Source organism: Passer domesticus, chromosome W (genome assembly GCF_036417665.1).
Source record: "Passer domesticus isolate bPasDom1 chromosome W, bPasDom1.hap1, whole genome shotgun sequence".
Lineage (NCBI taxonomy): Eukaryota > Metazoa > Chordata > Aves > Passeriformes > Passeridae > Passer > Passer domesticus.
In genome coordinates, this window is record NC_087511.1 from 7,174,313 (window position 1) to 7,187,695 (window position 13,383).

General features: G+C 36.2%; 1 protein-coding gene across 2 annotated transcripts in view; it reads right to left on the reverse strand.

The window, feature by feature from the left end:
- Positions 1-1,553: 1,553 nt before the first annotated feature.
- The window catches only part of LOC135289066 (guanine nucleotide-binding protein G(q) subunit alpha), a 184,312-nt gene continuing 172,482 nt past the window's right edge, over positions 1,554-13,383 (reverse strand). For both annotated transcript variants that reach the window (XM_064402431.1, XM_064402432.1), the window contains 2 exons: positions 10,278-10,431; positions 1,554-4,267 (listed from right to left, as the gene is read on the reverse strand). In XM_064402431.1, coding sequence (XP_064258501.1) covers positions 4,077-4,267; positions 10,278-10,431 — 345 coding nt within the window. In that variant the 3' untranslated portion in view covers positions 1,554-4,076. The remainder of the gene's footprint in view (positions 4,268-10,277; positions 10,432-13,383) is intronic.

The window sequence follows — 13,383 nt, forward strand, 5'->3', positions numbered from 1 at the left end:
AATGGATTACTGATTACATGGAAATGTTTGTTTTGACTGATAAATAAAATGGTAAATAAAAGGAAAACAACAACAAAAAAGAGGAACTATCAGTCATTCTTTTCAAACCAAATCACATTGTTTTTCATGATCTCTACTAAACTAGCAAATTGGACAGGGACATAGAATCTTAGTTGTTTATGTCCAAAGAGGGACTTTATCTGCAAGTGTGAAGGCCTCAAATAACCATTATCTACAACAGGCCATTTTAATTTCTTTACTTGAGACATTCTACAAAACATATTTAATTTATTGATTTCTTAACTAGAAGTAGGTAATTTGTAGGCCTTGTTAATATACTGTGTACACTTCATTATTTTGCTAATGTAATGCAGGATAATCATGCACAGACCTTCAATACTAGCAGCACACATAATAAATTATTTGGGCATTATTTTTCTTTTCCATATGGGTTAACATGTCTCTGTTTTCTCCTGTTATCTCAATATTTTGTGAAGAATGCATAACAAGGGAAGGACCATTAAGTTGAGCAATCTGAAAGTCTTGCATCTCATAACCAAAAGCTTGGAGTCTAGCAGTATCTTCATATGCAGCCCTTTTATCACCTTTTAAAGTTTTTACAAATCATGCAGGTAGTTCTGACTGATAATCAGCATAAAGCCTCTTCTTCACTTTCAAACTTTAAAAAATGCTTCACAATCATGTGGCAGTATGATTTAAAATGACAGGTTACCTTGAAAATCAAAAGTCTGAATTATAAAAGTAAACTGCCCTTATAGCTTCACCATCCTATATATGTAAACAAAGTGACAGCTAACTAGTGAAAAAAGCAAGTTTAAGGTTTTTGTAAAATGTATTTACAGCTTTCTTGTACACCTAGAATAGTTTCCCAATGTTTTCATTTTCTCCTCTCCCATTTATGACATTCAATGTAACAAAGTAATTTTGCAAAATTAAAAGGGTTCCTGTCTGATTTTTGTCTTCAGCTTCATGTTAGAGGCACATACTTCTAGACTCAAGCACTATAATGCATAGTGGAAATCACCCATTAAAACAGCAACAGCAATGGAATATATTGCAAATGAGAACGCCTGTCATTTAAAAATTAAATGTTTTTGTAAACACTGTCACACTGCAATGCTGTGTTAGGTGAGATATGTAAGGCTTGCATTAACATGCTGATTATATTTTTTCAGAATATGTTTAAATTATCTAAACATTGTCACAGGTTCAACTCAAAATATACCAGAAGTAGCCCAGTGGCACACACATTAGAATTTCGCAATCACAATATGTCTATAAAGTGTGAGTAAATTTTTGGTTTGTTTTTATACAAATCTTTTTTATATTAAAACTTAAAACCCCATACACCCCCCCCACCCCCCCCCCCCACCCCCCCCATATCCCATAGTAAAACAAACCCAAACCTTCATTAGACAACACTGGCATGTTTTTGGGGTTTTTTTCCCCTACAGTTCTATTTATATAACTAAATCCATGGTGGTCAATGTATTCACAGGCTGAAAGAAAGGATATTATCACACACTCCAGAGTCAACAGTTAAAACAGAAGATTTGTAATGTTTATAAGTAAGATCAGAGCCAATGTTATAATTACATTTATAATAAGAACAGCTGTTTTGATGATACATTTAGAATGTCAGTGTCACTTTTTATAGCCTTCAACTATGTGGTTTAGCTTTATTAAACAAATTTTAACTCCTTAAAATTTTTAACATTAGCAACTTTGTTGTTGTTAAGTCTAAGGTTTCTGTAATTTCTGAATTAATGTTTAACTGATCTGATGGTTTTATTACATTTTTAGGGAAATAGAATATACCCATTAGTACTTATGTTCAGTGGTTTGAAATGCTCTAATTTCACTTTTCTAAAAAAGGCTATTAGAAAGGTAAAATTAACTGAAGTTGAATCTGCCAAATACAAATTGATATTTAAGAGCTTATATTCTAATCCTAGATATAATGGCATAAATTCTTCTAACAAAACCAGCTTCTATATCTGTATAAAGCCCTGACAAGATTTAAGCATTGTTTTGATTATGACTGTCCTCTGTGTGTCTCCAATTTACTTTTACTCAGGAATGTTCAAATGATTTTATATAGCACAATGCTACTACAATTCTGCACTATGATAAGATTTTTTGTTGCTTTTTAAATAAAACCAACAAATATCTAGTCTGGAATAAACTGAAAAAAAATTTACATTCTTCTCTTTAAAAAGTAAATAAAATAACATTATTTAAAATGTGAATCAGATATAAGACATATTATACAATTACATAGATACATATCAACACAGCACAATTTGCCAAAAATTAATGACTATAAAGCCAATATGGATGTTGGCATATATGTATGTACAATGATTATAGCATTCATAATTGCACTATACCTACAATCAGTTTCCAATTATAAGGTGTTTTATGAGGGAACAAAAACTAGCAACTATTCTTATTAATGTTGTTTTAGAGTAGGGAGTATTAATGATGAAAAACATCTCATTAGTATTTATTGTTAACTTAGTTACTCAAGTAATAAGAGATTGTTTTTCCACCTCTCCTTTGCTGTTGAGAGGCAGCAGCTTCTGTGCTAAGTGCACCCTATTCCTACTTGGCAATGTAAGTAATTCAGTGTCTGACCTCAGAGTTCTCTGTAGCTTGCTAGCAATCATGCACCTGGTCAAAAAATACCTTTCAACCCAAGCTGCTCATTGATGGGTGCTACATTTTTGTTATTAAAAATTTGCATGTTTAAATTTCAAGAGTGATTTGCATTAAGAAATCTTTCTAAAGAACATCAAGAGAGACTATTTTGCATGAAACCTATAAAATGTCTGTGAATAGGTTAAGAGGCAACCTTATCAAGAATAGTTTCTGTGATCATTCATCAATAATAAACGAGGTGCTTGATATTATTAGAAAAAAACGTATGCAATCTCATGCCATCTCTGACATAAGGAGAGAATTAAATTGTCTTCTATACACATATGCTGAGTAGCATATTCACTCACACTGTTGTTTTTGGCATTAGAAAATGGAACACAATAAAAATTCCCAATCCATTAGTTTGACATTTCAATCACTATCTTATGTTTCAAAAGTATTGGTTTCATAAAAAGCCATATTTGGCAAGATTTTATACAGCAAAAAAATTTATACTGTGGAAAAACACTTTAAAAAAGCTCTAACTTAAGAAAAAATGCACACAACTGAAAAATAAACCCCTACCCCTGTTTTTGACTGTAGCCACTGGGGAAAATGTAGTGTCCATGACATTTCTACTTGTTATTAGTGAATAAAGAAAAGAGAAAATAATGACACATGGCAATTAAAAAGAGATTTGATGATATTCTATGAACATCTGAGGTTTATGTCTTTAATTATTTTATTACTGTCTTCTATGCATCTTTCTGAACTGTGAAAGTATGTTTAAATTCTAAATCCATACACAACTATTTCTATTTTGCAATTCCCAATATTCTAGTCTCAGAAGTGAAGACAGAATGAGAACACTAATTTTAAGAATTAAAAAAAATCATACTATCAATGCTTCTGATCTTTCAGAGAAAACACATTATAAAATTTGAATGACTGATAACTTCATTTCTGATAATAGTAATTTTCTTGGCCAAGTCACTTAACAGAAAATATATTATCAAGGAATGCAAGTGGTAAAATGACCATTGTACTTTTAAAACATAGCAGGGGAGGAAGGAGGGAGAGAAAGGTTCAGGGAAAGAGGAAACCAGCTTGATTTTGCTTCATTAGCAAAAACCTGTTATCCTTTGTGAGTGTATGACTGAGAATTTAGAAACCACTGAGTCACAAGATTTTGCCTAAAAAATAAGAAAATGTACTGCGAATGTATTTCAGCATCTTCTGGTTTTCCTCCATATAGTTTAAATAAAATCATAATATCAACTAAAAAACTCTGAACATTCGCAGAGTGCAGGCCAGCAATAAATTAGCATTATGCAACTTGCTTTCACAGATAATCCAGTCCCTATTGTGCATCTTCAATCACACAAAGATGGTCTTGGAGGGCCTCTTAGGCACAGTTAAACCAGGTTGTATTCCTTCAGGTTTAACTGTAGAATTGTGTCCTTGACAGCAGCAAAGACAAAGCGTATATTCTCTGTGTCTGTAGCACAAGTGAAGTGGGAGTAGATAATTTTGTCACTATCTGGATTCAGGTCTACAAACATCTTCAAGATGAACTCTCTTGCTGCTTGTGCATCCCGTTGTGGTCCTGATAATTAAGAAGAAAAAGTCAGTTTCTCTTAAAGTCAATTCAGTATTTGAGCTTACTTAGGAGGGGAACCTCAGGAGCAGAAAACAGAAGAAAGACTCAGTCTGTTATCCTTGTATAAGAGAGGAAGGGAAAAATTTTACTAACAAATACTACCATATACTATTTTTTTTCCAGTGGGGGCCATTAAAAAACAAAAATTGAAGGAAATTCCAGAAGTTGATAATAGAAGAGCTGTTCTTTTTGTGCTATCCTTTTTCTTCAATAAGGTGTTAAAAATGGACAGATGAACTTGATGACCCCACAAAATGAACAACAGAATAATTAGATGCTTTATACTCATAAATATATATATAAAAAAAATAACAGATCTGGCCCATTTTCAGTCTACTGTATTTCAACAGTACATTCTTTTAAAATGTAGCATAATCAAGTTACATCTTAAACTAGTTTGACACTGTCCCTAACAGAATTTAATTTACTTTAATGTAGCGGGTTTGGTTCGATTTCCTCACATGGGGCACCAATTCCAATTTCAAACCCCCACATTTAGTGATAGCAAGATCTACATGCTTGCTAGTTGAAGCTGTTCAATTGCAAAACTTAATGTTCTAACAAATTAAATGTCTAAATTATATATAACAATTCTATTAAATTTAAACAAATCTGTAATTCTCAGAACATGAAGTCTATGCAACCAAACTGCATATTCTGCTTTGCATAAGTCAGAAGGCAAAATAATGACTTCCAATCTATAGGAGTGAGAATTGGTTCATGTTCACAGCCAAAAGAGCAGCACAGTAGTAGGAACATAGCCACAAGTTATTTTTTCCTATACTGTATATGCATATACTGTTCCAGTGCAATTTTCATAGGCCATTATTCCATTATCCTCCAGTTTCTGCAATGTGGGCTTCTACAGAACATGTATGTTTGCTGTGCCTCTTCCTCCTATCTCCTCATTAGTTCTGGTCTTGTTATATGACAATATAAATACCAGCGCTCAGCTGTTATATAGTTCTGTCCTTCAATGGTTATGAAATCTGTACTTAGGAACTTAGCATGTGCCCACATAGCTTTCAATGACTGCACAATAAAACTTATTTTTAATATTTAAATGCAAATTTAAGCATTTCTAATTTGGATAAATGCACAAATTATGTAACAATGGCATCACAAAAGACAAAATACTTTCTGATATCTATTGGTTGCAAAGCCTTGTGGAAGGAGAAGATGATTCTACAATATCTTGTATGCACATGAATATGTATGTGTATATATAGACATATACACAGACTTACACATTTTATGAGATGTAGAGAAGGACATGTAAACATAATAATTTCTCTGAACCAGGGCAAAGATGACTTCTAATTTTTTAAAATGTCTAAACGCAACAGGTTCTAGCCTTTAGCTTCATCACATATTCTATAGAAACAGCAGCAAAATTAATGTCCCTATTATTTTTTTTTTTACTCTTAAGAGGTTTAAATATTTGTAAAGGAGACTCCAACACTTTCAAAGACAATGATTTCTTAAAAATAAGACATTTATTGGTTCAATCAACTTCCTAGGATTTTGTTACAGTTTTACAGTGGGTAGGCACAGACAGATTTTTTTCCTCTTTTAAAATCTACTGCACTATTTAAAGCCCATATCCAAATTTTGCTTGCCTAATAACAAGTCTGGTTATCATAATGTAATTCAATTTTTTCAGACTGGAATTCAAGCACAGAAAACTGAGATTAAAAAGAAAGTTTACCATCTCAGATATTTAGAAAAAGGGAATGAACCAATGCTAGATTTACGGTGCTAAATGGCTACAATCTAACTAATCTTGGAAAATAATTATAATTCAAATCAGTAGGTTTCTTGTCCATAGCTCCCTTTTTAGCAGTCTTAAAAGGGTTTCTCTATATGATAGTCAAGTTTTGTATAAAAAGCACTACAATTTACCTTGGCTACATTAACTTGTAATTGTCAGCATTTATTTTCTTTGAAGACTCTGGAGGGGAGTGCGCTCCCACAGATAGATATTTTTTAATTATTTCCTTCCCAAACATGGTCACTTTTTGTCTTTTTCCTTACTCCCAGCTCTTCATTCCAGTCTTTGAGTTGATCTTTTAGTATGATCTGTGAAAGCATATCATCTTGTGATACTTTGACCCTTGAGCACATCTCAGTCTCTCATCCAATGTTGTTATGACACACTGTGCAGTACAACTGCTTAGTTTAATCAGTCCAGTTTGCCATCCTGGTTACCATTTCTGATCCCTATGCTGCTTTCTCCATTGTACTACCCACATGGGAAAAGTGATCCAGCTGAAAAATACCTAATTCTGATGAGTTCCCCAAATGCATCCATCTTCAACATCTCCAAACAGGGTGTTGGAACAGCAGAGAGGGACACACAGTGACCTGTGCAAGGCAAAGACTTTGCAACTGTCTTGGTTTCGGCTGGGATATAATTAATTTTCTTCTTAGTAGCTGATTGTATTGTGTCTGACTAAAATAGAGTTCATTTTTCCTTAGCAGACCTCACAGTGTTCTGCTTTGCCTTGGTAGCTGGAAGTGTGTTGATACCACACCAGTGTTTTGGCTACCAGTGTTTTGTTGCTGAGCAGCACTGTCCCTCTAACATTCCTTACCCTCATCAAGGGGCTGTGAGTGGGCAAGATCATGGGAGGGGACACAACCAAGCCAGCTGACCCAAAGTAACCAAAGAGACATTTCATACCATATGAGGTCAGCTCAGATATAAAAACGAAGGGCGAGAGGAGAAACAGGGGGCATTCATTATTCTACAATGTTTGCCTTCTGGAGCAACTGCTATACATGCTGAAGCCCTGCTTCCTGGGAAGTGACTGAACATCACTCACTGATGGGAAGTAGAGATTAACTTTTCCTTTTGCTTATGTGCACTCAAACGTTCACTTTTTTTTTCTTTAGTAAAATGCTTTATCTCAACTGACCATCTTATTTTATGTGCCCTGTCCCACTGGGGAGTAATAGAGTGGCTTGGTGGGCACCTGGCATCCAGCCAAGGTAAAACCACTACACTGGTACAGTGCTGTGTTTTAGATTCAGTATGAGAATAATGCTGATAACACACTGATGTTTTGGTTGCTGCTGAGCAGTGCTTACCCTGAGTCAAGGCCTTTTTAGTGTCTCATGCTCTGCCAGTAAGGAAGTGCACAAGAAGCTGGGAGGGACCACAGATGGGACAACTGACCCGAAATAACCAAAGGGATATTCCACACTATAAAACATCATATAAACTGGGGGAAGTTAGCCAGAAGGGGCCAGTCATTGCTTGGGGATGGGATGGGCGTTAGTGGGTGGTGAGCAATTATATTGTGCACTAATTGCTTTTATTTTACATCAATTGTTTTTATTCTGTCCTTTTCATTACTGTTATTATTGTTATTGTTATTAGTATTATTACTATATTTTATTTTACTTCAATTATTAAACTGTTTTTATTTCAAACCATGGATTCTGCCTTTTTTCTGATTCTTCTCCCCAGGCAGGGAGGAGTGAGTAAGCAGCTGTGTGATACTAAATTGCCAGATGGGAGTAAACCACAAGTCATCCACCCAATCTTTCCACCAAAAGAAATCAAATTAAACCATAACATTCTCTAAGGGGTTAAGTCCAGCAAGATCTGCAGAATTAGACACTTAAACGATTTTCAGGTCTGGCCTACTCGCTATGGCCCTAATTGTCCATAACCTTTGTTTCCCTTACCCATGGTAAAGGAGAAGAGGAAGAGGGTTTCTCTGAGCTGACTGATTGAAAAATCTGACAACCCTCTATATTGAAATGACTGGCCTAGTAGATGAGGGGAGAGCAGTGGATATTGTCTAGTTGGATGACAGTAACTAGTGGGGTACCCCAGTAGCCAATACTGGATCCAGTCCTATTTAACATCTTTAATGATCTGGATAAGGGAGGAGAGTGTACCCTCAGCAAATTTGTTGGTGACACAAAACTGGGAGGAGTGGCTCCATCCAGAGGGACCTTAACAGGCTGGATAAATGGGCTGACAGGAACCTCATGAAAATGAACAAGGGCAAGTGCCAAGTCCTGCACCTGAAGAGTAACAAACCTAGGTACTAATATATACTGGGAGCCACCCAACTAGAAAACAGCTTGGCAGAAAAGGCACCTGAGGGTCCTGGTGGATACTAGGTTGAACATGAGCCACCAATATGCCCTTGACAAAAGAAGGCAAATGGTCTCCTGGGCTGCATTAGGAGGAATGTTGCCAGCAGGTCGAGTGATGTGATCCTTCCCCTCTAATCAGCACTGATGAGACCACACCCGGAGTTCTGTGTCCAGTTCTTGGCTCCTCAGTATAAAAAGACAAGGGCATACTGGAGAAAGTCCAGCCAAAGATGATTAAAGGACTGAATGAAAGGCTGAGAAACCTGGGACTGTTTAATCTAGAGAAAAGAAGGCTCAGATAGAGATCTTATCAATGCGTACAAATACCTGAAGGGAGGGTGCAAAGAAGATGAAGCCAGGCTCTTGTGGATGGTGCCCAGTTACAGAACAAGAAGAAACACATGAGTTTCCATGTGAACATCAGAAACCCCTTTTTTACTCTGAGGGTGACTGAGCATTGGGACAGGTTGCCCAAAAAGGTTGTAGAGTCTCCCTCCTTGGAGATATTCAAAAGCCATCTGGACATATACCTGTGAAGCAGTCACTAGATGACCTTGTTTGAGCAGGAAGGTTGGACTCGATGATCTTCAGAGCTCCCTTCCAATGTCAACTCTTATGTATGAATTTTGTCTGGTTTCTCTGGACAAGCATTTAACACAGGTTTACCTCTACTTGAGTGATCATAACAAAAGGGCCCATATAGCCTTCTCACCAGCAGGATGTCATGTAAGGCACCTGTCACATTTCTAGCATAAAAATACAAGAATATATTCTATTTAGCTGTCAGTTATCTTCTGTTTAGTACTATCAAACTAAACTTACACTGATTCATAAATAAGTATGGCCTGATCCTGCAGGCTGTTCATTGCGAACACATCCTTTCCTCTCAAAGAGGAAAAGCATGAAACTTTTTCCTTCTATCACTAACTCGTTTTGAAAATGAGAGATTTAATATTTTGTAGCTTTTGAATCTGCTTTTCACTCTCTGGTATGACAAAAGAGATGTTATTATATGAATATGATTTTTTTCTCTGTTACCAAAGCCTCCACTCAGTTACCTTTGAATACCTAGGTTTTCACCTCGGGAGAACTTTCTCAAAGTACAGCTTCTTTGGAAACAGCTGTTTGTTCTACATAATGTTTTCAGGGACAAGCACATTCAATTTCATATAAGTAGCATAAAATAATGGAAACAAAGAAGAAATGGTACAATAAAAGGGTGGGAGAAGTGATATTGGTTTATCTGAGAGCCACAGAGAATTTATGACTTGTCTTCAGATTTCCAGCCTTAAACAAAAAAACAACAAAACACAAACCCAGTTAAAAAAGAAGAGTATGTGAGATGCTGAGTAGAATGAAAAATGTATTTTTATATAATTTTAGCTTTATACTTCAGTTTAAATCCTCACCCCAACTTATAAACAAGGACAGAATAAGGTCCATTGCTAATATGATGTTACTCATCTAGAATCAATAATTTCACATGAAAGGTACTGACATCTTGTCCACTATTAATGGAGGTGTAAGATGAATTCCTAGCAATCTAGAAAGTTCCACAAGACTTCAGTGACTTTAAAAATTTGAAGCATTAAAAACTGTTATTCTTAATAATTTTTTCCTTTTAATATAATTTTAAAAAAACAACATGACCAGTAAGTCATTCAACTACAAACTAACCATTTGATGCACTTAGTACAATTTATAAAGAAGAAAATGGATTTAATGAAGAATGGGTGATTATCTTTGTCCTAAAGAACCTCCAAGCAAAATATGGGCAACGTTATTACATTTGGTCATTACTGCAATTTAAATGGGGCATGAGCTCTGGTGGCAATATACTTACCATCATACTCTGGGAAATAATCAACTAAATGGGAGTACATAATTTTCTCCTCTAAAAGATCTTTTTTATTTAAGAACAGAATGACCGAAGAATTCTGGAACCATGGATATGTGATAATTGTCCTAAAGAGTGCTTTGCTTTCTTCCATTCGATTCTGGAATTTAAAAAAAAAAAGAGATAGATTTATGTATTTGTGAAAATAATTTTTTTAATCAATCAGTGCAATGCCATTTTAGTTGATAAACATATCCATTTCACGTTTTCCACCTTCTTACCAAAATGTAAGATTTAACTGATTCATTTACAATTCATAGGTATGTAGTATATTAAATATGCAGGCAGTTTCCTTTTACAAACTCAATGACTCAAGCATGATTATGCTTTAGAACAGAGGCCATGGACACAATAGCTGTAACAGGTACTGTTGTAAATACTAATTATGCACAGTTATGATCAGCCAACAAATTCATGGGTACTGAAATGCATGTGGTTCAAGGCAGAGATAAATGTACAACAAAACATAATAACCAAGTTTCAAGAACCTTATTTATTTTATATGAATTTCCTGAACTTTAAATGCAAGTAATTCTTAATTTTTTGAAAGACATCAGCATTAAAATAGTTCCAGGTAAATTTAGAATTTACTCATTGATAACCTGAGAATATTTGCCCAAATCAAAGGCTTATGACATAAAATCTTACAAATGGCAAATTTGTTTCTAACATCAAGTTAGCCTTTACTTAAGCTTTGTTTAATTGCTCCTGCAAAACATTTTGTGTGATAGTAGAAATTTAAATAAATGAAGCATACAGTTCTGTTTGCAAGGGCTTCCTGACACTGTAAAATTCTGTGTGGTTCAATACAGTTCTGAAGAACTGTTAGGCTGACATGATGTAGTTAATACAGAGTCAGAACAAACTGAGTTCAGAACCAGGAATTAACTCTACTTCTTTATTATTTGAAAATTCTAAAGCAGGCCTGATTAGCTACTACGGAAGCTTTTTTTAGGAGATGCCTCCTGAAAATAACAGTTTCACCATCAAACAGGCCGTTATGATCTGATTAGTGAGAGATGCCTCTGCCCAAATTAATGTGCAAATGAGACCATATGCCAAAGTCAATAGTACAGATTTTATTTAACAGTAAATGTGAGGTAGAGAGATAGAAAGAAATAGAAAGACAGCAGGGGGGAGAGAGAGTGAGAAAGAAATTAAGCAAAAGATACCACCACCATGTGGATTCCTGCAGCGTTCTTCACCCTGGTCTTCGGTGGTGGGGGTCCCAGAGTCATTCTACTGGAGGTACCACCTTTATACAGTCCAAGTTCCAAGTATCCAAGGGGTGGTTGCAGATGTTCCCACAACTTGGACTGATATGGGTGTAAGTAGTGGTTTCCTTTCCCACAGTCTGCACAATGGAATTTTGTCCGGTGTGCTAATTCCAAACCTTCACCTCTGTTTAAGCCTGGAATTAGCGCCTTCCTTTTTGCCATCCATGATTATCTCAAGTTCCTGTTGTGGTGGCTTATCTTATGGGAATACTGTTTTGAGACATGTAATTGCACTCTTTAAGTCCTCACACAGGCTTCTAGAGAACAAAATCAAAGTGAATCTTGCAGATTCTGATGTTGCTGAGACATAGAATCATAGAATTGTTTAAGTTGAAAAAGGCCTAAAAGATTATCGAGTCCAACAATTAACCTAACACTACCAAGTCTACCACTAAACCATGTCCCTAAGTGCCACATCTGCACATCTTTCAAATACCCTCAAGGGATGGTGACTCAACCACTTCCCTGGGCAACCTGTTCAAATGCTTTATAACCCTTTCAGTGAAGAATTATTTCCTAACATCCAACCTGAACCTCCCCTGGTGCAACTTGTGGTCATTTCTGCTTGTTCTGTCAATTTTTACATCGGACAAGAGACTGACACTGTTACAACCTCCTTTCAAACACTTGTAGAGAGCAATAAGGTCTCCCCTGAGCCTTCTATTCTCCACACCAAAAACACTCATTATGCTCAGCTACTCCTCATAGGACTTATGTTCCAGATGCTTCATCAGCTTCCTTACTCTTCTTTGGATGTGCTCCAGCACCTCAATGTCTTTCTTGTAGTGAGGAAAAACCCTGTACTAATTGCATTTTAGTTGTATTTACTCTGTATTGAGATAAAGCAGCCAGTAGCCATGTTGCTTGAATTCATAAAGTCTCTATGGGTAGAAGCCTTCATGTGTTTCTGGTCCCTAGGCTTATTTTCTTATCCAGAGATAGCTCCAGTACTGTCCCTAACATGTAGTTTTTACAGCGGAGGGGCATGGATTAGAATAGCTATTTTGCTGGGCGTGGTGATAATGATTTATAGGAAATTTACAAAAGTACTAGAGTTTGTTCCAGATATATATAGTTTATGGTTTCTTCATCCTACCCTGCATCACAGTTCCAGTAGCAGGTTTTAGGGATTTATTAGTAATTGCACCCAGTTTGTTAGAGGAGGAGCAGAAAATGAGGCTTTTCAATCTTTCCTTTCCTTCTTCTCCTTTGAATCTGTTACGTCACTTTTGGAGAATGTTCAGTTTCCCCTGAATGTTAAAGAGACCACCTTCCTGGTATTTAATCTAGTAGACTTCCTCAATATAGTTTGCAGCTTGTCTAGAGTGAGGGCTGAGATTTCCAAATGGGCTGATGAGACTCCTGACCCAGGAGTAGACCCAAGCATAAAAAATCCTGAATAGTATAGAGAATGAGAGAATGGGTGGAACCCTGGAGGAATTTTCTGATCCCTGAAGGAATTTTCTGATCCCCAGCCTGGGAATTTTCATGTGAACAAATTCAGAACCCAGATGAGGTGGGGAAATATCTGGAAGAGAACTGCCATGATGACTCTAAGGAGAAAAAGATCATCGCAATAAGCTGGGCCCTGGCATATACTTATTGCATGCTGCTAGATACTGTAGGGCAGCAGATGGAGGCAAGGGGGCAAGGAGATATATCAGCAGCTATCCCAGTCACTCAGGCTGTAGCTAAACCAGACAGTGAGCCTAAGCCAGCAGCTAAACCAGACAGTGAACCTAAGCCACAAGCAGTTGCCACAGGAAAAAAGCACA